General features: G+C 42.5%; 2 protein-coding genes and 2 long non-coding RNA genes across 11 annotated transcripts in view; 1 reads left to right on the forward strand and 3 right to left on the reverse strand.

Moving 5' to 3' along the window:
- Window positions 1-428: 428 nt before the first annotated feature.
- Window positions 429-5,152, reverse strand: LOC120439111. The gene is made up of 3 exons (XR_005612381.1): window positions 2,780-5,152; window positions 2,573-2,692; window positions 429-587 (listed from the first exon to the last, which is right to left on the reverse strand). It is a non-coding gene; the product is annotated as an uncharacterized LOC120439111 (long non-coding RNA).
- A 2,291-nt stretch (window positions 5,153-7,443) lies between these two features.
- LOC116310398 (phospholipid scramblase 1-like) lies at window positions 7,444-19,497 on the reverse strand. Of its 2 annotated transcripts, none has more exons than XM_039609552.1 (7): window positions 19,322-19,497; window positions 18,406-18,485; window positions 13,496-13,770; window positions 11,201-11,234; window positions 10,792-11,012; window positions 9,060-9,221; window positions 7,444-7,680 (listed from the first exon to the last, which is right to left on the reverse strand). In XM_039609552.1, the coding sequence occupies exons 1-7, from the start codon at window positions 19,480-19,482 to the stop codon at window positions 7,492-7,494; spliced, it is 1,122 nt and encodes a 373-aa protein (XP_039465486.1). In that variant the 5' UTR covers window positions 19,483-19,497; the 3' UTR covers window positions 7,444-7,491. The 2 variants fall into 2 exon arrangements, with proteins under 2 accessions (XP_039465486.1, XP_039465487.1); XM_039609553.1 differs by lacking the exon at window positions 19,322-19,497 and adding an exon at window positions 18,613-18,756.
- LOC120438950 lies at window positions 16,030-21,727 on the forward strand. Its single transcript, XR_005612274.1, has 3 exons — window positions 16,030-18,270; window positions 20,336-20,797; window positions 21,627-21,727. It is a non-coding gene; the product is annotated as an uncharacterized LOC120438950 (long non-coding RNA).
- A 1,344-nt stretch (window positions 21,728-23,071) lies between these two features.
- Window positions 23,072-27,896, reverse strand: part of LOC116310395 (phospholipid scramblase 1-like) — a 33,825-nt gene continuing 29,000 nt past the window's right edge. For all 7 annotated transcript variants that reach the window (XM_039609554.1, XM_039609558.1, XM_039609557.1 and 4 more), the window contains 3 exons: window positions 26,980-27,141; window positions 25,513-25,674; window positions 23,072-25,419 (listed from right to left, as the gene is read on the reverse strand). In XM_039609554.1, coding sequence (XP_039465488.1) covers window positions 25,360-25,419; window positions 25,513-25,674; window positions 26,980-27,141 — 384 coding nt within the window. In that variant the 3' untranslated portion in view covers window positions 23,072-25,359. The remainder of the gene's footprint in view (window positions 25,420-25,512; window positions 25,675-26,979; window positions 27,142-27,896) is intronic.

Below are 27,896 nucleotides of genomic sequence, written 5' to 3' on the forward strand. Positions count from 1 at the left end.
TTTGTTGTTCCAACAGTCTTGGAGGGATCCATCTAATGTGGGTTAGTGTCAGACCAATAGCGGTGGTTTTGTTTGTTAACTTCACCAGTCACATAAAAGTTTGCCTCATCACTGAACAAAATCTTCTGCGTGAACTGAGGGTCCTGTTCCAATTTTTGTTTTGCCCATTCTACAAATTCTGTGTGCCGATCTGGGTCATCCTCGTTGAGATGCTGCAGTAGCTGGAGTTTGTAAGGGTGCCATTTGTGAGTAGCTAATATCCGCCCGAAGGATGTTCGACTAATGCCACTCTCCAGTGACATGCGGCGAGTGCTACGCTGTGGGCTCTTGCTGAATGAAGCTAGGACAGCCACTGATGTTTCTTCATTAGTGACAGTTTTCTTGCATCCACATTTTGGCAAATCCAACACTGAACCAGTTTCACGAAACTTAGCAAGCAGTTTGGTAACTGTAGCATGGGAGATGGGTGGTCTCGTAGGGTGTCTTGCATTGAAATCTGCTGCAATGACCCGGTTACTGCGTTCACCAGATATCAATGCAATTTCAATCCGCTCCTCGCGTGTTAACCTCTTCGACATGTCACTGGGCTGTGAACAAAGAGAAACTTGTAAGTAACTCATGAAAGAATAAAGTTACGTTGAAACCAAGCACACCATTGTTTTTCTTGTGACATTACCAATAAGTTTGATGTGTCACATGGCCCTCTTCCTATTGAAAAAACAAAAGTTGTATCCAAGATGGCCGACTTCCAAATGGCCACCATGGTCACCACCCATCTTGAGGAGTTTGCCCCCTCACATATACTAATGTCCCACAAACAGGACTTTAATATCACAAACTATTCCCATGTTATTACGGTGTATCCATATAAATGGCCCACCCTGTATATTAAAACATTTTAATACGTTTAACGACTTGACTCTTTAACTTAGCACCAGTTTTGGTCATGAGCACAAGACCATTTAGAGAAATGTCATTCAAATTCAGAATTTTAACCCATTCAGTACCAGTTAGATCACATAATTGTAATGATTTAGAAAGAGATAAAAGCATAAAATCATTATTTATGTTCAAAATAAAATATGCAATGTGATTTATTTTCTCACCATGATTGCAGTAAGATGTATATCAATATGTCTGTGAAGGTTCTCAGTCATCCAGGTCATCGTAGTCAAAGGAGTTTGCAAAGAAAAGCGTCTGGACTTCTTTAAGTTGCTTGAAGACCAACTGTCTGCCATCTATAATCCAGTTTTGAGTTCCCTCCCCAGACGCCTTAACGCCCACTCACATCCTGGGCCATCTGACCTCAGGAAATCACATGATAGGGTGGGGCCAGGTTTCACAATGAGCTCACCCGAAACCCTGGCTGATTAGGTCCCACACCCGCTTTCACACCTTGGCGCATGTGATTAGAGGATCACCAGGGAGTCCTTTGTCCCTCCTTGGGGGGATTCTCCCACTGGGTTTAAATCTGGGACTCTCGGCCATTTGACCTTAGAACTGAAGAAGCTTCTCGGATGAGAGGTGAAACGTCTTCAAGCAACTTAAAGAAGTCCAGACGCTTTTCTTTGCAAACTCCTTTGAATGTATATCAATAATTAACAGTATCAATTTATTGATTGATTTTATATGCATAATTACTTTTTTGTGCAGTGACAGAAAAACTTCAACTCAGCATGCTCGTGGCCAAAAGTGGCCACCTCCTGGTTACGTTCACAAATTGCTATAAAATGAATATATATTAAAACAGTTTCCACTTGACTAGTTAAATCGGCATCAGTCCTTGTCATGAAAACCAAAAATTTATTTAAATTCTTTTTTTTTACCCTTTAAATGCCAGTTAGGTTATATATTACCAGTAATTTTTTCAGAAAAAAGGGGGATAAAGTTCAAATTTTTTCACCATATAATTGGTGAAACGTCATATTTTTTTCAGCTGAGCATTAACTGTTTGGGACCAAAAATAATAATTACATTGTTTCGGCGCTTAAATGAACTTTTGTATGAATCTTAAGTAACAGAAGAGAAAAATAACCATTAGCATGAAGATCCCACAGTCAATTCCAAAGTCTTGGCTCGGAAAACCCTTTATTACAGTGAAAATAAAGGCTCATTAATAAAATCCCTTAAAGGAAGACGAGTGTAATTCAAACTAGCACATACCTTCAAGTCAAAGTTATTTTTTACTGACCATCAGAATGTGAAGATGAGAAAAAAAATCAAATAGTAATGCATCATGCTGATATAGTTTATAAACAAGCATGTGAATGTACTGTATGTGCGAACACTCCAGATCAACAAAACATGATCTGGGATGCACTTAACCTGGAACACTGAATAGGTTCCTTAAAACTCTGGAACAAACCAAACATGCTTATAAAAATGTGACCTCAAAAGTGAAACATACTTTTGGCCACTAAATCCTGATTAAGCTTAAAAATCTTCATATACAACATACAGTACCTTTGACTGAACAATTTTAGTGATAAGCTCAAAGCAGCCATTTCCAATCTGAAAAAATTAATGGCCACTTTATTATTATATATTCACAGACCAAATAAGAAATACTTACTATAGATTCCAATTGTTCATTTAAACCCGGAGTCCAAAAATCAGCCCGCGTGAGACATCCACTAGACGTTTCAGCAATCAGCTCATCTTTGGGCCTGCTGATGTCCAGAACATAGTTGAGCTAAAGATAAGTATCATACACTGTGGATGAGAAAAGTAGATAAGTACTAAAAGTACCACTTTGGGACATGTGAAAACTTTAACATACAAGGGTGCGGCACAAAAGACCACGATGAACGGCTGGCCAAAATGTTCTCAGGCGCTGTCAGGGCTTTGCACGGTGGTCCACACAGCTCAGGAAAAGTTGCAGCTGTTGATCTTCTATTGCCTTTATTGTCATCAACTGGTACCAGAGGTTGTATAGGGATTTCCACAGGTTTTATAACACTACAAAACACTACATATTAAAGAACACAAATGCAAGAAAAACAAGCACTATTTATAGAAGAAGGGAATGCTTTTAAAACAGCAGGTAAGGAAATCTGTTATGAACCCTCAACTTCAGCAAGATAATGAATGCAAGATTATCATTTCACCTATATATAACAAACACTACTCAAACTAAGAAATTTGAAGCTGACTGGTTCAAGACAGTTTTAGTGTTTTTTCTGGGTTTATTGCACACCTGTGGGGCTAGGGACACAAAGAAAACAGCAATATACACACAATCAGGAACAAATGTAATCTGTGAACAATGACAGCTTTCTGGTCTTGTGAAAAACCATATATCGTTTACTTACAACAACTTGACCCAGTGCAGACAGTGAGATATTGATCTGTCCAAGTCGACCATGTCTTAACTGCCTCTCCAGAGGTTTCTTGTTGGTGACAGTGTTATAATGGTGAATTATATTTCTCATCAAAAACACATGTGCAAATGGACGCGTATTACTTCAAAAGTAATTATTTTTCCTCATGATAACAAAGAACTGTTCAACAACTTGACTGCTCACCAGCCTTTCAGCTCTGGGACAAGTTGAATTCTATGTAATATGTCATTGGGATCTTTTGTATTTACCTCATGAAATCTGTCATACAGGGCATAATGGTCAGATGATCCAGTGACAGGATGAGGATTTTTATTTATTCTGTCCATCCATTCATGTAGCCATGGAAGATTCACTTGTAATCTTCCATCCCGTGCACGTACATGGACAAGCCGTCGGGGCTTACCATCATTCCACTGCAATTCATCCATAACCCGTCACATACCATAAGAACGCGGAAGGTCACCTTTCGCATTCCTCACGAACGCCGCAGGACGTGACAAAACATTGGTATGCTACGCCCCAGGAATGAGAACGGGCTGCTTTTTTTGCGCTAGATTCTGAAGCTGCAGGTTTTGTCTCTCTTCACCCAAAATTGACTGAATCAGCAGCAATAGAAGATCAAAACAAGACTAGAATATTTAGTAAGCATTACAGGGAACGCTCTTGAATGGTTTAAATCGTATCTTTTGGAAAGGTCCTTTTCTGTTACGATGGGGAGCTACTCTTCCTCTGTTACCCCTTTTCACTGTGGTGTGCCCCAGGGGTCTGTTCTTGGCCCTATGTTGTTCTCATTGTACATGCTACCCTTGGGCTCCATATTTGACAAATATAACATTTCTTTTCATTTTTATGCTGATGATTTTCAAATCTATTTTTGTCTAACCGACGATACCCCATCTTCACTACACTGCTTTCTTGATTGTATGAGGGAGGTCAAAGGCTGGTTATCGAGTAACTCCCTTTTTCTAAATGAAAAGAAAACGGAAATTATTGTCTTTGATAGCCATATCCCTCGGGGACAATTAGCCGATATATTAGTGGCCCTTTGCTACCTCCCTCTCTGATACAGTACGTAACTTAGGTGTTATTTTGGTCAGCTCCTTTAAACTTGATAAACAAGTGTCCTCTGTAGTACAGTCTAGCTTTTACTAGCTACGACAAATCTCTAAGGCTAACCATTACATACCGCGAATGGATCTTGAAAAACTTATACATGCATTTGTTACTTCAAGATTAGACTACTGCAACTCCCTTTACCTGGGCCTCCAATCTACCCTTCTTCATAAACTACAACTTGTCCAAAATGCAGCAGCACGCCTTTTAACTGGTACTAGGTTTGATTCTATTACCCCAATCCTTGCTGACCTACATTGGCTGCCCATCAAATATCGGATTGATTTTAAGATTTTATTGCTTACATTCAAAATCGTAAATAATATTGTGCCTTGCTATTTAACTGAACTTCTCAGCCTGTATACTACGAGAGCACTTTGATCATCGAGTCAAATGCTCTTGGTGCAACCTAGGTCCCGGATGAAAACCAGAGGGGATCGTGCCTCTGCCATTGCTGCACCTAACCTCTGGAACAGTCTTCCAGCTGATATTCGCGCATCGGAATCTATTCAATCTTTTAAAACACGATTGAAAACTTATTTATTTGATCTTGCATTTTAGATTAGTTAGTGATTTGTCATTTTAAGCTATTGGTTTTTCCATTTGATATTGCTGTGTTGATTTTATCTAACTTTTACACTAGGTGTGAAATATTTCTTTTAACATAGTACTCACGTCTTTAAATGTGCTATATAAATAAAGTATTGATTGATTGATTGATTGATTGAAAACTATGCTTCAAATTTGATAAACATCGTCATGAATTCCCTCTTACCTTTGCTGTTTTACTTTCACCACAATAAAAATCACACTTCCTGAACAGCTGCTCTCTCTCTCTGTGTGTACTTCAAGAACAGTTTCCCATCTAAAATCTCTGTTTTCTACATTATTCATTTGCTTATTACGCACAAGGCATGTACAGCGCTGTTGGCTGCTGTTTTTTTTGTTTGTTTGTTTGTTTGTTTTCCAAAAATGACCTCCGACAAGAGAGCCTCATTTCTGCTGTTTAATAGCAAAGAAATTTAAACTTTTTAAAATTATGCCAAATTGCAAAACGCTTGGCTGTGTCTGTAATAAAACCTCTTTAACTTTGCTCTGCTTCACTTCAGCAGCATCAGGTAATGTGGTATAATGCAGACCTCAATGATACATGGCAACTAGAACAACTAAGGCAGAACTTGGCTAATGACCTCAAGCAGATAAACAACACTGCACTGAAGCTGAAGCTGTGGTGCTTCCAGTTTGGGTTATTACCCAGACTACTGTGGCCGTTGACAATGTACGAGGTCTCACTCATGCCAATCGACTAGAGAGGCTAGTGAACTCCTACGTTAAGAAGTGGCTCGGACTTCCCAAATGCCTCAGCAGCGTTGGACTCTATAGCGACGGGATACTGTAATTGGATCAGAGGCTAATTTTTCCCACAGAGATCGTAACAACTACTCTGCGACCAGACCTCGTCCTTTGGTCTAACTCCCCAAAACTTGCGTACGTCATTCAGCTGATGGTACCATGGGAGGAAGCAATTGAGGAAAGATTTGAGCGTAAGAAGCTGCAGTGTGCTAACTTGGCAGCTGAGGCAGAGGACAGAGGCTAGAAGATCAAGGTGCACCCGGTGGAAGTGGGGTGCAGGGTCTTTGCTGCCAGCACAACAGCAAAACTGCTTAGAGAGATTGGGATCAGAGGACAGACGCAATGCCAGGCTATAAGAGAATTAGCTAACACTGCTGAGAGGACCGGTCACTGGCTATGGCTAAAAAGGGCTGACATCACTTGGGCAGCTAAGGCAGTCAGCTAACCGCTAGACATATGCCCAGGATTGATCGACCCATGGTGGGCCTGCCTCAACAGGGGGCATCAAAAGGGTAAAACATAACATTAGAAGTTTTGCTGGTTGACTGATACAGCTGTCTCAGGGCCTCCTGTGCAGTTAACCTCATGGTAGAGAAACCTAAAGGAGGAATGAAAGAATAGGAAAGAAAAATGTTCCGCTCCTCTCCCCTTTTCTGGGAGGCAGTGGGGAGGTAGAGCGTACAGCCCGATCCGGCAGGGAAGTGTGGGAAGCAGATCGGGCGCCCCCCTTCCGGTTCTCCTCTCTGCTCTTGTCCTTTTTGTCTTACTTCTCTCTATCACCTTTTCTATCCCTTTGAAGAAGTGAGGCTCCATAAATGTTAAAAAGGTAAGTTTTATTTCTCAGTTGCAGTAAATAGATAGAAGAAAATAAACTGTAGAAAACCAAACAGCAGAAAGAAGAAGAAATAACAGTTTTAACATAAACCAGTGACACACTCCAGGGCCTGATCAACCTTGGCAGGGCCTCCTTGGATGAGGGTGTCTAGTGATAATGGCTGAAACACCCGATGAATCCAAGGTCCACTGCTGACGATGTGTCCCAAATTTTAATATGATAATGAAGATCAGATCTCTAATCCCTAAACCTAACCAAGGAAATATGGCAGATTAGCTTGGGTAAAAGACCAAAAGTTGAGGCACACAACGATTTGTGCCACTGGTTAAGTTGCTGGGCTGCCTTTCCTCATAAGAGCCATCCCTCAAGATTTTCTCCATTTAAAGCAATGCATTATAACATCTAGTCCTTTTACTGAATATGTTGATTCATGTTCATTATGTTCATTCACGTTTCCTTCAGTTTTTGTTCTACTGCAGAATATTTTTAAGGTTATCTGCTATTAAAAGCCAGGCCAGGCTGATGATTAAGTTTAACAGTGCCTACAATATTGCCACGGTGCTCCAAATACAGAACTTTGTGTTGACAAGATTGTTAGTTAATCATTTACAAATCAATATTGTTTGTATGGACAGCAATTTAAAAAACAAAACAAAAAAAAGTGAATATGTAAAACAGGGGTTCAGCGATTCGGGTGAAAAATTTGGGTGCACCTAACTTTTGTGCTGGTGGTGAAAACACACTGCTGCAATCGTTGGTCTCTCTGATTTTCTCAAAGAACATGAAATCCTGCAGAGCAACTCCAAAAGTATTATTATTTTATTCAGCAATACACCACATATTTCAAAATCAACAATGCCCATCTAGGTCGTGAGGAACGAGGAAGCAGGCGCCCATCAGCACAGCTTTCATCTTCACGTCCAAGTCCAGCGGGAACTGGATACCAAAGTTAGCTGCGTCAGTGAAGGCTTCCTTCAGAAGGCCGCCCCACTGCCTGATGATGCGACCAATGGGTGGGCCACCATCTTTCCCCTTCAGCTGAACAAAAATAAGAATACCAGCGTTCGTCAGCCACAATTGCTTTCTTAAACACTCAAAACTGTTAACATTGCTGCTGATTTGTTTAAATTTGTTTTGCCTTCTTGCTGAGAAATAGGAGCTTAATATGCAGTAGGTTACCAGGAGATAAAACAGCTTTTTTGGTTCTGTATGAAAGGTAACACAATCTTGACATCAGCACCACTAAGGATCATTCACTTGGTGTCAAACTAATGGGAAAAATGAGTTTCCATGAATGCTCTTTAGTGTTGGAAAAGTAACTGGATCAGTGGGAGAAAATACTGACAAACAAGTTCACCAACAAACAAAAAGAAGACAAAATAAAGAAAATCTCAAAGACAACGATTGTGGAAACAGATGACAAAAGTCGAGCTCTGCTGCAATCCTGGCAGATCAGCTGACCTGATCTGCTTTTTAAGCTGCTTTAGCCTGCCTACAATTGCAATTCACCTGCAAGCTGCTTTGCAACCAACCTCCACCAAAGCTCCTGTTTTTATAATTATTAACTGCCCAGTCTATTCTGTATGAAGGTGTTGCTGCTGTTCTCCCCACCTCTGCATTTTTCACATATACACATGGCAGGGTGAAAAAGTAATGACGGAAAAATGTGCATTCCCTCACAAGTTGTTAGGTTGGTTGCTGGAGGTTGATGGTAGTCAGTGTGAAATCGATTGCTAGAGACCCGTCGTTGACCAACCACTTGCATATTCCCTGATCGTGTTTGCTGCAGTGCTAAGGGACAACTTTTACTTTGAAGGTGAGCAGTCTCCATTTCTATTTTACGTCACACGTTTTCAAGTTTTACTATCTCTGGGCTAGTAGTTAGAGAGTGTTTGCCGATGAGTCTTTCATGCAACTGCAACAAACTAAATAATTACAAGAAGATTTTTGGTGCAGCACCCCTCCTGCAACTTAATCACAACCAGTGTCATCCACCAACCTCCAACAACCACTCGACATTTTATCCTTGCAGCCAGTAGTTGTATCATGCCAACTCTCAAGTAATGTGTGCAGTATGTCATGTGGGAAACCAGGAAGTGAGACTAATAGGACGATTTAATTTTTTAAGGGCACAGGCTGGATAGTAGCCTGACTTTGAGGTGTACCCTCATATTTTATGGACAGATAAGAGTTCTATAAACTTTTTCACTAAACTCTACAATAAAGTGAATAGAAAGTGTTTTCCAAAACTATCAACTATTCATTTGACTTAATTAAAATCATCATCAACATCTCTGTGACTGTTACTAATCCTGTTTAGATTACCTGAGTGGATCTGTAACAAATCACTGTTGGCTGATGGATGAAATTTACTTAGAGTTCAGTTTCTCCCACAAACAACGACCCTCTGAGCTCACCTCAAAGTTGAGATCTTCACAGCAGTTGCAGGCAAAGCAGGGCCCCTCCAATCTCATGAGTGTCTCCTTGTTGGCTCCCTGGATGGAAAACGTTGGCAGGGAAAAGTGCCAGTCCTGTTTGATGTACCCTATGGTGGTCCCAGGTGGAGCCTGGACCTCCATCTGTTGGTCACATAGTTAGTTAGACACATAGTAGCTCTGCACAAAATTAGAAAGCTATTTCACAGAGCTTGGTTTGCTCTCTTTCCTGGACACTGACAGCTATAAATAAAACGGGGAGAAAGCAGAACAAAGTGGTAAACACACTGACAATTTAATAATCAAAGTCTGTTGATAATAAAATTTGAATTTGATGTTCTAAACAGGCCGTAGAACAGTGTTTAATGGGTGATCACAAAGCTATTGAATCAAAATCTTTCCCTGATTCTAAATTTGGCCTCAAGACCATCTTCTTGAGCATGCCTGGATGGACTTCGGTTAGTAGCTGTTAATTGTTTGACTGCTCACTGGAAGCCTCCTTTTAACTGCTTACACTGTGCACTCTGTACATTTCACCATAAAACTCAAACTTGCATAAAAAGCAAATACCAGTGTCCTTGTCAAACTGACTCCAATTTCACATGGTAAATGGTAAATGGCCTGTATTTATATAGCGCTTTACTAGTCCCTAAGGACCCCAAAGCACTTTACACATCCAGTCATTCACCCATTCACGCACACATTCACACACTGGTGATGGCAAGCTACATTGTAGCCACAGCCACCCTGGGGCGCACTGACAGAGGCGAGGCTGCCGGACACTGGCGCCACCGGGCCCTCTGACCACCACCAGTAGGCAACGGGTGAAGTATCTTGCCCAAGGACACAACGACCGAGACTGTCCAAGCCGGGGCTCGAACCGGTAACCTTCCGATTACAAGGCGAACTCCCAACTCTTGAGCCACGATCGCCCGCACATCAATGATCACTAATGATACAGGCAGGGTCTGCAGCTCCAATCGACTGTCAATGCAGAGAACATTAATCTGCATGCAGTTGGTTCCGGGACAGAGCACACTGATAACTCAGAGCAGTTTCTTTAGTCACCTGGACCAATCAGCAGTAAATTAGCCCACTTCCCACCCAAAAAACTATTTTAAATCCAGCAGGGTTTAGAGAGGCAGGGGAATAAATCAGACTTGTATAGCAGCTCCACTAAAAACATTCCTGAAGACTAGAAGTAAATCCTGAACAGGAGATGAGCTGTCGTAAGTGTAAGTGTCACAAAATAAACGACAGAGCTCACGTTTCTCTTAAAATCTTCAGATTTTTCCTGTAATTTCTACATTACATTAAAAAAAAAATCATTGCCGCTTATAAAACTGTAATGTCTTTATTTATTTGTCTTTATCTGATCTAACTTTTGTATCTATCTTTATTTAATCAAAAAAGTGATTAGGTATGTCTTATAACATAAACTACGAACCGAGTGCTACAGAAAGTAAAGAGTTTATTCTTCCCTATCAGAGTCTCTTCAGATATTTACTATAGCTAAACATTAACCGGCACATCTAGGTCAAATACAATAATCCAGATATGATGGATAAGTACTCAGATTTCACACCGAAAATGCTTTTGACCGGGAACAATATTGGTCTAGGTGTGGTAAATGAATGCAATATGACTCCATTACCTCTTTCAACACTTGCCAAGTCACTTCTACTCAAACACAGAAACATTAGAGTGGACAGACCTCTTGCAGGTAGCAGGGGCAGCAGCAGGAGGAGCAGCGGAAAGGCCTGATGAGACGGATGACCTCCCTGTCCATGTTGTCTTTGATTGTCATGTCAAAGCTGCGCAGAGAGCCACAACAGTTCCTTTGGCAGCAGTCACTCTTCTCTTTGGCATCGTAGATCTTTTGACCCAGACTGTTTTTTATTTCATACTGTCTGTTTTTCTCAAAACCGGTGAATGCTGGGCGTGGTTGGGTGAAGAGAAGGGAAAACAGTGAGCAATGAAGTAAAGATAAGTAAGGAATTTCAAGGGCAGACATCATTTTTCTTCCATTCGTATTCATCTTGAAAGGCTTTAAACCTCACACACAGCTGCTTTGAGCTGCTGAAGGATTAAATATTCTGTGTTGAACAAGATGCGCGCCTCACCTTCAACTTTCTGATGGATCAGGATCTTGTCAATCTAAAACCAAAGGAGAGAAAGCAAACTGAAAATGAAGCAACTCTGTGGCACATCCTGCAATCTCAAAGTCTCTTCCTTCTAAAAACAATTAAAAGCACGTATCAGGCATTTTCAGTGCAAATGACCTTCCCAAATAAACATTCATTCCTTAATCCATAGAGTATTTCAGCTCCATCAGACTCTGCTGGTTAAACCAAAATACCTTCTTTGTCTTTGTCTGCAAAGCTAATCAAGCACTAATGTGTATAAAATGCAAGTGTGGGAGGTGTTTCCTTTAATATTTGCATAAAGAAATCCTATAGAGGGATTTTTAAGAGAACAATTTTGAATGTGATCTTTAACTGGGTTCAAATGGCCAACGGGACTGACCTCGCGTATTATTTTAAAAAGGAAACTGACTTTGGTGTCACACATTTCCAAATCTTAGATGAGATTAATGATCACCAAATAGTGCAGCAAACTACAAGTATTTCAATAGTGAGCCAATAACAGAACTACAAAACGCTACTTTTACCCACTACAGTCTTAAACATGTGACCTTTTCTCTTACTAAGAGGCCTATGACAGATCGAGGAACTGTATCGGTTCACCCTCAGGTTCATACAAAATCCAAGTAAAATGGGAGGATTAAATGAGCCATCGTCATTGTTGGAAAGTTGAGTTTAGTTCGGCTTTTAATACCATTGTGCCTGAACTTCTCTCCTCCAAACTCTCCCAGCTCAGTGTGTCACCAGCTACCTGACAGCCAGAAAGTAGCAAGTGAGTCTGGGGGAGATCACCTCTGAAACTCGGTCCCTCAGTACTGGTGCCCCACAAGGAGTTGTCCTCTCACCACTATTGTTCTCCCTCTACACCAATGACTGCACCTCCAAGAACTCGGCTGTTAAACTCCTGAAGGTTGCAGATGACACCACCGTCATTGGCCCCATTCAGAATGTTGACAAGTCTGCATACCGGCAGGAAGTTGAGTGGCTGGTACTCGGGTGCAGTCAGCACAATCTGGAGCTGAACACGCCTAAGACTGTAGACATGACAGTGGACTTCAGGAGACATCCCTCAACACTTGCCCTCACCATATCAGACAGCCCGGTATCGACTGTGGAGATCTTCAAGTTCCTGGGTACCACCATCTCCCAGGACCTGAAGTGGGAGACCAACATCTCCTCCATCCTCAAAAAGACCCAGCAGAGGATGTACTTCCTGAGACAACTGGGGAAGTACAGTCTTCCACAGGAGCTGCTGATCCAGTTCTACACTGCAGTCATTGAGTCTGTCCTGTGCTCCTCATCACAATCTGGTATGGTGCAGCCACTAAACAGAACAGGTGCAGACTGCAGCGGATTGTACGAGCAGCAGAAATAATCATCGACACCTCCCTGCCCTCCAGGATCTGTAGCTCTCAAGAACCAGGAAACGGGCAGGGAAAATCATCACAGACCTCTCACACCCTGGACACAGACTTTTTGACGGTATAGAAGCCTGCAGACCAGGACCACCCGACATAGGAACAGTTTCTTTCCTAAACAGTTGAACTGTCACACTACCAGAGTGCAACTGCACCTTATGTACATTCTGTGGTATTTATTCACTTCTATATGCATACACATACATCTATCTATCTATCTATCTATATGTAAATATATATATATATATACACACATATATATATATATATATATATATATATATATATATATATATACACACACATACATACATATACATACATATGCATATACATATATATATATGTATATATATATGTGTGTGTGTGTGTGTGTGTGTGTGTGTGTGTGTGTGTGTCGTTAACATATTGTTGTGATTTACATTGCTGTGCTAGTCACAATCTACCGGAATCAAATTCCTTGTGTTTGCGATATGGCCAATAAACGCGATTCTGATTCTGATTAAAATTCATGACATTTGACAAGACACTGGAACCAATGCCGCAGCACTCACAATCACCTGATTGCAATGACTTTTTATTTTTTATTCTGCCTGTCAGCCTGGATATTGTAATACTAAACATACTATGCAATGACTGATATAACACTAATAGAAAGGAATAACTAGATAGATAAAAGTAAGACATGAACAAGTGGAGCCTACAATGAATCAGAGCTCATCTTGGAAAAGCAAAGTATGTTTGGCACAAGAGTGCATTCAGATCATAATTGTGACTCCAAAAGCTGCTGGACAGGACAGCGTATAAAACAAAACAACAACAAAAACTGCACTGGTTTAACCTTTCTCTGCCCTACCTGTGTGAGGTACTCGAGTCCAGGTGGGACACCAACGGGGACTGCTGGAACTCCAGGAGCTGGTGAAATCCCCCCTGATGGGCCACCGTATTCAGGGCCTGGAACTGGCCCTATGGGTACTGGCTGGTACATGACCGCAGGCTGTTTTGTATAGCCCATGTTGAAGCCCAGTGGAGGACCATGACTGGGGTGTCCATATCCAGGAGAAACTGGACACGGTACTCCACCGGGCTGAGACATGGGATAGGGTGGCTGGTTTGGAGCACCTGGGTAAACTGGAGGGGAAATCTGTTCAGATATACCGACAGTCTGATTTGACTGAATTTGAATATATGAGCTCGGTTGTTGGCATACAAACTATGACAGTCAAACTTGAGAAAGTAGAGCTCAATATTTACCATGGCACAAATAAGAAATACAAGGGGAAAAAGGTATAAGATGTAAGAGATCACAAAAAACTAAAACAATCCGTCAACTCTGAGTATGCATGACAATATAAATATACACACATAAAAACTACGCTACAGATATATATATAAATTCCCCTCTCTATCCTTCAAGCTCGGGTCCTCTATCAGAGGCCTGGGAGCTTGAGGGTCCTGCGAAGTATCTTAGCTGTTCCTAGGACTGCGCTCTTCTGGACAGAGATCTCTGATGTTTTTCCTGGGTTTGCTGGAGCCACTTGCTTAGCTTGGGAATCACCGCACCTAGTGCTCCAGTAACCACTGGGATCACTGTTACCTTCATCCTCCACATCTTCTCCAGCTCTTCTCTGAGCCCTTGGTACTTCTCAAGTTTCTTGTGTTCCTTCTTCCTGATGTTGCCGTCATTCGGAACTGCTACATCGATCACTAAGGCCGTCTTCTTCTGTTTGTCTACCACCACTATCTCCAGTTGGTTGGCCACCACCGTTTTGTCCGTATGTATCTGGAAGTCCCACAGGATCTTAACTCGGTCATTCTCCACCACCATAGCTGGCGTTTCCCATTTTGACCTCGCGACTTCCAGGCCATAGTAGGCACAGATGTTTCTGTATACTATGCCGGTCACTTGGTTATAGCATTCCATGTATGCCCTGCCAGCTAGCATCGTGCACCCTGCTGTTATGTGCTGGATTGTCTCAGGGGCATCTTTACACAGCCTGCACCTGGGTCCTTGCCTGGTGTGATAGACCCCAGCCTCTATGGATCTTGTGCTCAGAGCTTGTTCCTGTGCTGCCATGATTAGTGCCTCCGTGCTGTCTTTCAGTCCAGCTTTGTCCAGCCACCGGTAGGATTTCTGGATATCAGCCACCTCCTCTATCTGCCGGTGTTACATACCGTGCAGGGTACTGTCCCTCCATGATGGTGCCTCCTCTTCCTCGGGTTTCTGCTGCCTGAGGTATTCACTGAGCACGTGGTCGGTTGGGGCCATCTTCCTGATGTATTCACGGATGTTCACTGCCTCATCCTGGACTGTGGTATTGACACTCACCAGTCCCCGGCCTCCTTTCTTCCACTTAGCATACAGCCTCAGGGTGCTGGACTTGGGGTGAAACCCTCCATCCATGGTCAGGAGCTTTCTTGTCTTGATGTCAGTGGCTTCTATCTCCTCCTTTGGCCCACTTATTATCTCAGCAGGGTACCTGATCACGGGCAGGGCGTAGGTGTTGATAGCCCGGATCTTGTTCTTACCGTTCAGCTGACTCCTAAAGACTTGCCTGACCCGCTGCAGGTACTTGGTGGTTGAAGCTTTCCTAGCGGCCTCTTAATGGTTTCCATTTGCCTGTGGGATCCAGAGGTACTTGTAGCTGTCCTCGATGTCTGCAATGTTGCCTTCTGGTAATTCGATCCTTTCAGTTCTGGCTACCTTCCCTCTCTTTGTTATCGTCCGACTACACTTCTCAAGTCAGAACGACATTCCGATGTCATTGTTGTATATCCTGGTGGTGTGGATCAGTGAATAGATGTGTTGTTCACGCTTGGCATACAGCTTGATGTCATCCATGTACAGGAGGTGGCTGACAACTGCTCCATTCCGTAGTCGAGGGGGTTCAGGCCTATGCAGAACAGCAGTGGGGACAAAGCATCTGCTTGGTAGATCCCGCACTTGATGGTGACTTGTGCTATGGGCTTGAAGTTGGCGCCACATCCAACTGAGTTCCTGATGAAGGCTCTTAGGGTCCTGTTGATCTTGTATAGGTCTAGGCATTCCAGGATCCAGCTGTGGAGCATTGAGTCATAGGCCTTCTTGTAATCAATCCAGGCATTGCACAGGTTGGCCAGCCTAGTCTTGCAGTCTCGGGCGACTGCTCGGTCTACCAGTTGCTGGCGTTTTGCGCCTCTGGTATTCTTGGCAATCCCTTTTTGTGCTCCACTCATGTATTGAGCCATATGCCTGTTCATCTTAGCCGCTATTATGCCTGACAGGAGCTTCCATGTGGTATTGAGACAGGTTATTGGTCGGTAGTTGAATGGGACCGGTCCCTTCTGGGGGCCTTCGGTTAGCCATTCTGGGTGTCTCTCGACAACTGTCGTCCTGGCTCCCCCTTGCCGTAGCATGTGTGTTGTACCTCATCAATCTCTAGCTGTGAGAGCAATCCCTTCTTCTGAATGTTGGAACATATATATATATATATGTATATACATATATACACATATATAAGATATATAAAGCCTATAAAGCATGAAGTGCCTGTGTCATCCAGGGAAGGACTGACTCTATTGAAAGTTTTGTTTGGTATGTTTACTGTGTTTTAGTGTGGAGTGTCTTTATTTATATTTTTTGTATTGCATGTTTTGGTTACAGTTTAAAAGGGATAGGCCAAATAAGAAGATGGAGGATAGACTGTTGGAGCCAAAGCCAAGGACCACTGAGCAGATGGGTATGGACAGTGTGCGCAGGTATGAGTGTTTGGCCACAAGAAGAGTGAATAAGGAATGTCCAACCTAGGTTATCATGGGAGGTCAGCTGCAGGGTTGCGGGACGTGGGGTAATGGTTTGCTGCTAGGCAGCAGTGCTTGGGATTAAGCACGAACCCAGGTTAGGCCTGGAAGTATCCCCACAGTAGCAGCTAGGTGCAGTTTAGGACCTAATGGCTTCCGGGTAGCTATGCTATTGGAACGTGAAATGGATTATTTTGTGGCATGGGACAGAAGGGCGCATATCATTATACTTCTGCTCAGGTTTAATAGAACAGAAATTGGGACTCCAATAAGTCTGCAGAATGTCGCTGATACTACCAGAATTATGGGACTGGAAGCTGTGCCGTAGCAGGGACTGCTAACGTTTTAGTGTGGGGGGACGTCATCCAGGGAAGGACTGACTCTATTGGAAGTTTTGTTTTGTATGTTTATTGTGTTTTAGTGTGGAGTGTCTTTATTTATATGTTTTGTATTGCATGTTTTGGTTATATTTTTGTGGAGTGTTTTATTTATGTTGCATGTTTTATTGAATATATTAACTTCCCCTGGAGAGACTCCGCCCACTTCTAATCACAAATCAGATACACCTGGGAAAGCACAGAGGTGGATAAGAGAGCCTGCCAGACTGCTGGGAAAGAGGCTCGAGGAGGCCTGTGAGACAGAGCGGCAGAGATGGCTCAGTGAATGGGGTCAGGCGGCGGCGCCTGCAAGCCCGTAGACGGGCTGGTGTAGGTTGGCGGCGGTGAGTTACAGACAGTGCTGAGTGACACATACACACTGGTGGAGCTTGGCGTCAAGCGGGCAGCAGGATACGACGCCAGATCACGCTTCTGTGGGGAATTAGAGGTGGCGAGAGAGTGCTCTACCTCCGCGGCGAGACGGGCCGGTGCCGATTGGCGTGTTCAAGGAAGCGGCGGGCAGAGTTGAGAGCTCTGCCCACCCGGGGTAAGTCTTCTGACTTATCCCACTCTAACAAACGGCACCCGCTAAAAGAGTAGTGACTGTCGCTGCCCTTTTTTGTTTTGTTTAGCATGCCGGAGCAGAGAATACGGATAGGACGGCGAGGACGCCGCCGGGTTTCCCCCTTCTGCACCGCTTCACTGAATTTTTAATTCTTAGTGACTTTTATACCGTGGCGGTCGCCACTGGACTTTTAATGTTGTGTTTTATTGATTTTTATTGTGTTGTCCCCTGGCCAGGGCTGTTTTAATTCCTTTTATATTTTTAACTGTTTAAATATAATAAATTATATTTTAGAAATACAGTTTTTAATTTAGTGCATTCCCTTGGCTGCTCCACTGCTCTGTCCGTTTTGAGGAAGGTTTCCCTCCTTTTAATAACACTTGTGCTAAAATCACCTTCCCTCCGTTACACCTGTATGGTTTCTCATTTCAGGATTTAAGGCCAGGTTCTTACCTTCCAGTTAGAGAAGACACAGAAGCTGAGAGCAGTGATTGGCGAGTGTCTGGCCCAAAGCAACTGCTCTCTGCTCACCAGAGTGCGAGTGCATGTGTGTGGGCGCTGTGAATCCCCCCCATCACCCCCCTTTTTTAAGTAGGCAGGGAAGAGCTAATTAGCCAATGATTGCTACATGACAGTTAGAACACACCTATACTGGAAAAACTGAAACTATGATACGTTGGAAACCAATTGTCAGTATTCCCATGGTGGAAAAACTGAATATATGATGTGATGTTATAGCCTGGGTCTAAGGACCCAGGGCTCATGTATTTTTTGTATATGTTTATTTTTCCGTATGTTTTGTTTTGGTGGTTTTCTCTCCTTTTTTCCTCCTTCTTCCTGTGTGTGTGGTCCAGCGTTTGGGTCCTCAACTCCACGGTCTGCCATCGTTGACCGTGACAGTGATAACAAGTGAGTTGTTTTTCTTTTGGGGGGGTGGACAGGAATCTCTGCTCACATTTTTAAAACACTCTTACATCTTCATATTTTCTCCCAATGAAGAAAGGAAAACAAAAGTCAGCATAAATATGAAATCTAATCACTTACCAGGAGCAGACATGGTGCAGAGCTTTTCTGGGTGGAGGAAGAAAGATAAGGTCACACTTCCCAATGCAATCCCACGGTTTCTATGGAAAAGTGAAAGGATAAAGGGAAGAAGAAAAGAAAAAAGGGGAGGGGTGGGTGAGATAGAAACCAGCAGGACTGGAGGAGGGTGCACAGAGAGCGACAGTTGCACAAACATGAATGTTTAACCTTAATCGGTTATGCCCTCAAGGCGAGCGACTCGAAGTTGTGTGTAAATGTGCCCTGTCTGGGATCCCGACACAGAGCTTCACGGATAATATTCAGACACAGCTCAGAGGTCCAAAGCAATCCTGACAATGTTGGGTTGAAACTCGTGGCCCTTTTGTCCCCGATGCAGACCTAAATTATGAAAATCAAAAGATTGGGCGTGCCCCGTGTCAGGGCAGGTCTTGCAGCTAATGGAGCCCTTTTTTCCCCATTTATATGTCATTAAAGTAAACTCAGGTGCCCATAAGAGCTCATTAAAAAGAAAAACACCTACAGCTTCTTAAAGCCCGCGAGCATCTCCTGCCTCGTGAGCACTCTTTACGTTGTAGTAAAAGAAAGAATAAGGAAAAAAAGATGTCTGTGAAGGTTCTCAGTCAACCAGGTCATCGTAGTCTAAGGAGCTTGGAAAGAAAAGCGTCTGGACTTCTTTAAGTTTCTTGAAGACGTTTCTCCAACCATCTGAGAAGCTTCTTCAGTTGTAAGAGCAAATCTGGGACTCTCCACCATTTGCTCTTAGAACCCAAGAAGCTTCTCAGATGATAGGAGAAATGTCTTCAAGAAACTTAAAGAAGTCCAGATGCTTTTCTTTCCAAGCTCCTTAGAATAAGAAAAAAACACTCCAGCTAAAATAAGGTGATGAACAGCACACACTCACACAAAAATATCTCACCTCTCTGGCTGTCTCCCTTGAAGTGCCAGTGACAAGAAACGAAACTTAAGTGGGGGGAAAGCAGAGGGTTCCTGCCCACTTCCTCTAACCTGTGCTGTACGCCTCTCATCTGGTCTCCTCCCCCTTTTCAGGATTTTAAAGCTAAGGTATTGGTGGGTCATTGAGCTGTGAACATGAGTGTTTTAGTGCGCTGGGCGGGAAGAGGAGACTGGTGTTACCAGGGACGTTTAAACTTGTTAACGCTGGCTGCAGCTGCGGGAGGAAGACGAGAAGGAGGGGTGCATGCTACCTGCGAAACACTGGGGCAGGAGGCGCCAAAATGCCAAAAATCACAGCTACTTTCTCCAGCTCCTCCTCCTCAGGAAACACAGAAACTACAGTAAATACATACAGAGTATACTGTCAGACTTTTTGATAATACAGCACTGGAGTTAAAGAAGAGTAAGACTAATATTGTGTAAGAGAGTAGCAATATTATGTACAGTATAATAATATGTCTGCTCTAATAATATGTAATATAAGAAACAGCTCCTTGAGGTATGTGTGTGGAATACCATGTCTGTGTTTACCTGTCACAGAGTGAGGTTATTATACAGTTATTATACAGGTTTATAGACAATAGTAGGAATGATTTCCTGAAGCTGTCTTTATGGCACTGAGGTTGAATCAGTTTGAGGGAGAAGGGGCTCTGGCGCATCAGTACTGTGGAGTGGAGCGGGTGTGATGGGTTGTCCATGATGGAGAGCAGTTTGTTTAGTGAACTCCTGTCTCTGACTGAAACGCCTCCAGATTTAGGCCATCTTGTTTACCCTGCTGGCATACCCTGACATACTCATTTTTAAGAACTCACATCGCTAATAAGTTATTGCAGTAACCCATGTTAAGCCTTTGTTAATTACTCGGTTAATAGTAGCTACTAGGCCACATTGATCTCTTCTCATTTGTTTTCTAATTAAATAGCAAAGTAAGCTAAACATGTTTCCCCGTGTTAACACTGCTTTTCTTTGTCTTCAGCTATGACTAGAAGCCTGGAGTCAGTCTTAGGTGGACATCAGCATCGAGCTCATACAGTAGGGGTGTTCAGAGTGGATCAGCACAGCAAACTCCTTCCTCCTGTGATGCCAGCTCACAGTGCGGTGATGCAACAGGATCCTCGTCAGTTGAGCGAGGCTAGTATTGCTGCCCCTCCTCGACCGCCACCTCCCAACCTGAAAGTGCTTAGAAAAGGCCAAAGGACACCACGATTAACCAAGGCCAGGGCAACGTGTTGCCCTAGCAAATGGTTCCCTCCGTTCTAGAACAGACACAACCCCAGCCTCAGCAGGTTGTCGGGGGTGCCAGCCTCGCCAAAATGGCCCAGCGGGCACGCTCTACCCCACAGCTGGATGAGTACTCAGACAGCAGGAGAGAGATCAGGAGCGAATAAGAGAACAGGACAAAGTGCCTCAGAACACAAGAGAGGGTCTCATTGCACACGTAAGTGATGAGATTCCTACTGATCAACATGATTTGTATGCCTTTATAGTGATAGAACTGAAATTATTTAGATCCAAAGTGAAGGTCAGACCTCCTGTTGATGCAAATTTTGTGAAACACCTGTAGGGAAACAAGTGCTCACCTGAAAAATGTCTTATATTATAAAAAAGAAAAACTTTTATAACCAAAAAATCAAAGGTCAACATCACTGTAACATCATATGTTGTGCAAAAACCCTTTTCTGGCTATTACTGAACCATAGACAGTATAAAACATGGGCATAGCTTCCGCTTTGGAAAAAAATGAAGCCAATGTGGAAATTGTCTCAAATCTACATTCTATCTGAAGGCCAACAGATGGCGGTATCTGTGGTTGCAAAACGGGTTCCAGTCATATAGAAGGGTATGGGGACACAGCTTCCTGTGAGCAAACACTTTGCTCCTGAGTTTATGGGCTCAGTAAGTCATAGTAAGTCATTTGAGAGTCATATTGAATAAAAATGGTGCCTTGGTCAAATTCTATTTAAAAACTGAGAATTATCTGTTGTATAAAACCGCATGTTCATTGGCTAATTTTTTCAATCACAGGTTACTCACATTGCCATTAAGCAATGGTTTTGCAACCTGCCTTCCTTTTTAGCAACCAAGATGGTGACAGCATAAACCAACAGATGATGTCACCCTGTTTACATCCATCTTCTGTCCTGTATATGTACTGAACACCATAAAAGACAGAAGAACAAATGTACAGATGTAAACTACAGCTTGTCTGGTTGGTAGTAATTCCAGTATTCCCGCTCACTGTCAGCTGTTTTCATTTCTCTGTTCAGGTTATGGAGGCGGTACATGGCGCGACCATGGAGGAGGTTCATAAAGCACTACAATGAAATGACTGGAACCCAGTGCGAGCTGAACAGCAACTAAAGGTCAGACCATCAAATAAAGAAAAAAAAAAAATCCCACTTGCCTACATCTGTTTTTTTTTTAAGCTAATGATAAAATATAAGCCATAGGAATCCATTTTATACATGTAAAATATAAATGGCCATCAAGGAAAATCAAAAAAATATATATGCTCTATATAAAAAGGTATTTTTAAAAAAAAAAAAAAAGGTAATAATGGTTACATATACTGAATATACTATTCTTGAAACAGCTTAGAAGAAAGATGACATGATTCATTCATTCATTTGCTTCCGCTTATCCTTTTTTCAGGGTCGCGGGGGGCGCTGGAGCCTATCCCAGCTGTCATAGGGCGGGAGGCGGGGTACACCCTGGACAGGTCGCCAGTCTGTCGCAGGGCTAACACACATGGACAGACAACCATTCACACTCACTCGCACATTTACACCTAGTGGCAATTTGGATTATCCAATTAACCTATCCCCACAAGCTGCATGTCTTTGGACGGTGGGAGGAAGCCGGAGTACCCGGAGGGAACCCACGCAAACATGGGGAGAACATGCAAACTCCACACAGAAAGACCCCGGCCTGATGGTGGAATTGAACTCAGGTGTGCGGCAACAGTGCTAACCACCGTGCCACCTGTGGCTAAGACATGTGGTTTTCAAATAGCACGTCTTTTGCACATAGGTTTTCTGTTTTAATACATTTGTACATATTGTAGCAGAAACTTTGTTGAATAAAACTGATCTCTGGTTGCCTGAACTCAGGATCTCAGCTCTGAGGCTCTTTAGTTCTCTAAGAGAGGCTGTGACCCTTGTCCTACTGCCTGCTAAGATCGACCCTGTGTACACCGACACGCTACAACTGGGTTAAATATTTGCAGAACAATAGCAGGTAAAATATTAGGTGATCATGTATGAAAACAAACTCCAAAGAAATGCCTCAGTGTTCCTGAGGGATGGATGGACATGTGCAGACATGTTCTGAAATACTATACATGAACATCTCACATGCTCCCAGGAGATGGAGCACTAAGATTTGGTATCTAACCCATTGGCACTGCGGTTGTCTTCCACTCATGCTTCTGAACTAGGGCATGGATATAAATAACTTTCTGTTAATAGGCAAATAGTATAGAAAGTTCAGACTGAAGTGAGGATGACATTCAACAGTTAAAAAAAGAAAATTGGCTAAAGCACGATTTGAATGGAGCTCATTTTGAGGCGGAGCACGAGGGACTAGATTTCCCCCACTAAACCAAAGCTCATGTTTTCCAAGTGCAACCAGATGGTCCACATTTAGGCCGACTAGAGTGCCTTCCCCAGATTTTCCCGCAGCATCACTTGGGCAGAAAAACAAGAGACAACTGTGCTTTTAATGAAGGCTTATCATTGCATTTGTTTATTGGAGAAATACATTATTGCTTGTATATGTAAAAATGTCCAATCACAAGAAAAGTGTTACAAAACATTTTTGATTAAAAACACGGGAAACATGTTGCAGCCCCTCCCAGCTGCACATATATGATAGAAAAAGCCTCCAGAGGAACACTAAACTGTGAGTTCCCAACTTAAATCAACTGTACATGCTTTGGTTAGTTATCCTAGAGAGTACTGGCCACTCAACATATACATATATTTATGCATGCACATACATTTGGTTGGTGATGGCAAACAGCTAGCTGGATTTTAAAGCACTTGTGGCAACCAGGTTTCACACTGGAGGTGTTCCCAGAACAAGAGTGATTATTAAACACAGAAGTGCAACATTAACCTCTCATCTATCAAACACTGTAGAGTGAAGCAACCAAATAAGAAAACAAGTCAATTGATTCAGTTAAGATTCCGGTCTCCCTCTCTCTTTCTCTGTACCAGCAGTAATAACTGCACCAACTCTTTCCAGGGACTTAAGAACTACACAGTGTTTCATGCAAGCTTTGCCGGTGGGGTTTTCCAACCATTCTGAGGCCAAATCAATGCTCACTAACCTCAACATCTGCTTTTACATTTTTCCCTCACCTATGTTCAAACACAGTGGTATGTGAAAGAAACTAGATGGTGAGGTGTCACCAGTGTCACAGGCAACCACCAAACTCCATAAAGGGAGCACAGGACCATTTAGAGTAAAGCCTGTTCAACAGCTTTGCATCATGCACCGTGGCTGAAGACATGTTGCTGAATAGAAAGAGTGCACTTTAGTAAAAATGTGTGATTCACAACTTCACACCAATAAAGGCAACACATCCCTAAACAAGTGACAGCGGCTAACTCGTTCAGAATTTTTGTAAGGCGGTCAACTAACTGCAAAATTAGGACAAGGCAGGTACTGTCTGTACGTAGGCACAGTAGAGCTTTGGGCTAAATGCTAAAACCTCAACAGTGGCACATGTTAACAACAGGTTGTTTAGTAGTTAAGATGCTTGCCATTTCAACCATCTAAGTTAGCATGTCTACATGCTATTACGATGTCACTTCCTTATGTGGGCTAAATGCTAACAGCCAGTTTACTGTGGCTAAATGTTTCCCATAAGCTTTAGTTAATGCCAAAAAGACTTAGGGTGATGCACTTCGTGGCTGTAGTTAGCATTTAGCCCAAACTGAGCTTAAAGATAAACTATTTACATGGATGATAAAATAATGTCAAGCAGGTTTAATGATTAGCATATCTGCAATTATGCTTCAGTGTATTTACATGCTAACATTTGCACATGATGCCACCCTGAGCTAAATAACCAGAGCAGGATTCCCGCGGCTAACCTCAAGGTTTTCTATATGGCTTCTGATAAGTTTCAAAAAGATTAAAAGCTGTGCTAGTGGCTCTGTGTAGTGGGACTCTGGCCCACAAGTGGTAACCGCCAAATGCTTATGCTAAGATATTCACAGTGACATTGATATAATGAAGCCAAGGCAGGTTTGAGGCTTACCATGTCAAGCATCACATCTTAGTGTGTTTTGCATGCCAACACTTGCTGATTAACACTAAATACAGCCTACAGTGGAGGCTCAAAGGAATGTAATAGGTTTGGTAGAGCATACACCAAAGTAATAAAGAAAAGCTAACTTCTAAATTAAAAAATATCTGTACACAAAATATGATGATCATCATACCAAAGCAATGGACTGACAGAGCGACTCTGCCACCATTTAACTGGATAAATGAAGGCAAAGCAATGAATACATCTTCTACAAAACAGTATTGCACTTATACTAGATATACTGTGATCTCTTCATAAAGCTCGAGCAAGCACATAAAATTACTAACAATAAAAAACAAACTGATGGTGACAAAAAAAGAAGAAAGAAATGAAACGTGAACACAAGTGCAGCAAAAGCACATTCCAAAGGATGCGTGTCCACACTTGTTTCTAAGTTTAACTTTCTTTGGTAGCGTAAAGTGTTTGCTATGAATACGGTGATGTGCTTAAAAAGAGGTGAAACATCTACAGACTGTACAGAAACACTGAAAACTTCAGTCTTTGACTTTGGAGAGATTCAAAGTTTCAAATCTAATCATGAGTTTATTCGCTCACAATGAGTTGTATGTGTATATAAACAGATTCTGGGACTGGTAACAAATGAACAAAAAAATTGCAAATGTTACATAACAGGAAAACACCTTCATCACAGGCCGTCCCCCCCACGTTTCCTTTTTCCTCTGTTATGAAAACACACTGCTGCAATCCTTGGTCTCTCCGCTTTTCTCAAAGAACATGAAATCCTGCAAAGCAACGTCAAAAGTATTAAATTATTTTGTTCAGCAACACACCACATATTTCAAAATCAACGATGTTCTTCTAGATTGGGGACTTACAATGAGGAAGCAGGCGCCCAGCAGCAAAGCTTTCATCTTCACGTCCAAGTCCAGCGGGAACTGGATGCCAAAATTATCTGTGTCAGTGAAGACTTCCTTCAGAAGGCCGCTCCACTGCTTGCTGATGCGACCAATGGGTGTGTCGCCATCTTTCCCTTTCAGCTGCAACAAAATAACAATACCAGAGTTCGTCACAAGTTGTTAATCCTGTCGCATTCGCATTCTTTAAACACTGGAAACTATTCACCTTGCTGCTGATTTGTTTAAATTTTTCTTGCCTTCTTGCTGAGAAATATGAGCTAAATATGCACTTATCAGGAGATAAAACAGCTTTTTTGGTTCTGTATGAAATGTAACACAATCTGACCACCAGCAGCACTAAGGATCATTCACTTGGTGTCAAAATAATGGGAAAAATTAGAGTCATGGATGCTCTTAAGTGTTAGAGATGTCCGATACCGATATCATAAATTTGGATATCTGCCGATACCGATATAAATCTGATATAGCGTATTTTATAATGAATAAAACTTTTTTTTTGAAATCTTGCTGCATTTTGTATAAGTTGATACTCAAGTTAAAAAAAAAAACAAGCAAAACTAAAGCTATTCTGTTATAGCTGTATGCAAAAAATACACTGCACCCAAAATATTTCATAGTTCAGCAACACTGATCAATCTAATAAACTTAAACCTACTCCATCCTCCCTATTCTGGTATTTTAAAGAGTACTTAGTGGAAATATTAAGCATCCTAACTAATAGGGTTGCCAAGTGCCAAGATTGAAGTAGCAACAGGAGAGGGAGGGGGAGGGGGAGAGAAGAAGCAGTTACTCCATATATCGGTTGTTAAGCTTAACGTGGGACTGCTTTACAAACATTCAGAGATGAACTTACACACTTGCTTTACTTCTCTGGCATACCTTTCTCGGAGATGAAATGCTGGTTTAGAAGCGATGCTCCAAAGGCTCAACCAGACCGTCAACAGGTCTCGCACGCCACAGCCGCTCTATCACGTGACACATACTCCTCCGACGTGCTATGGTCATGAGCTGGGTTACGCTATGTCGCAAATTTTGTGAGGTGCTTTTGTGATATTTAATGGATCGGATTACATTTTTTATTTCCCTCCGATATCCGATCCAGTAATTTAGGTCAGTATCGGACCGATATGATACGTAATATCGGGTGGATAGTAGCCTAACTTCGAGGTATACCTTCATATTTTATGGACAGATAAGAGTCATATCAACCTTTTTGTTAAACTCTACAATAAAGTGAATAGAAAGTGTTTTCCAAAACCATCAAGTATTCCTTTGAGTTCATTAAAATCATCATCAACATCTCTGTGACTGCTACCAATCCTGTTTAGATTATCTGAGTGGATCTGTAACAAATCACTGTTGGCTGATGGATGAAATTTACTTAGAGTTCAGTTTCCCCCACAAACAAAGATCCTCTGAGCTCACCTCAAAGTTGACATCTCCACAGCAGTTGCAGGCAAAGCAGGGCCCCTCCAATCTCATGAGTGTCTCCTTGTTTGCTCCCTGGATGGAAAACTTTGGCAGGTAAAAGTGCCAGTCCTCTTTGACGTACCCTATGGTGGTCCCCGGTGGAGCCTGCACCTCCATCTGTTGGTCACATAGTTAGTTAGACACATAGTGACTCTGCACAAAATTAGAAAATTATTGACAGCTGACAGCTATAAATAAAACGTCACGCAGTGTCACGCTGGACAGCAGGAATGATAAGTGAGGCTGACTGCTTGATTGTTAAACCATGTAAACAAAGGGAATGCATCTCACATAGTTCCTGTCTGGGCAGTAAACAGAGAGCTGCAGTATGATTGGATATCTTCTTGGATTCGTGCCATTGGGAATGTTCTGTAGACAGACCGCTAACGATGTGATTACACAGGGGCAAAGAGAAAAAGGTCTCAGTGGACGGATGGCAAAGGATCAGGGTGTCTAGGAGATAGTTTGGACAGACAAAGGGCCATTCATGGTCTTAACAAATCCCTGCCTGAGCAGAGTGGCACACAAAGGTACTGAAACACCAGTCAGCAGCAGCAACTCGGCAACAGTAACTCAAGACAAAGAGAGGAAAGGCAAAAGTATGAGCCGCTGGCACTGTGAGGCTGTTATGAAAAACGAAGAACTGATAGGTCTGTGAAGATTCTCAGTCATCCAGGTCAACGTAGACTATGGAGCTTGGAAAGAAAAGTGTCTGGACTTCTTTAAGTTGCTTGAAGACGTTTCACCTCTCATCCAAGAAGCTTCTTCAGTTCTAAGGTCAAACGGTGGAGAGTCACAGATTTAAACCCTGTGGGAGTGTCCCCCGAGAGGGACAAAAGGACCCCCTAATGATCATCTACCTAATCACATGA

Source organism: Oreochromis aureus, linkage group 3 (genome assembly GCF_013358895.1).
Source record: "Oreochromis aureus strain Israel breed Guangdong linkage group 3, ZZ_aureus, whole genome shotgun sequence".
NCBI classification, from domain to species: domain Eukaryota; kingdom Metazoa; phylum Chordata; class Actinopteri; order Cichliformes; family Cichlidae; genus Oreochromis; species Oreochromis aureus.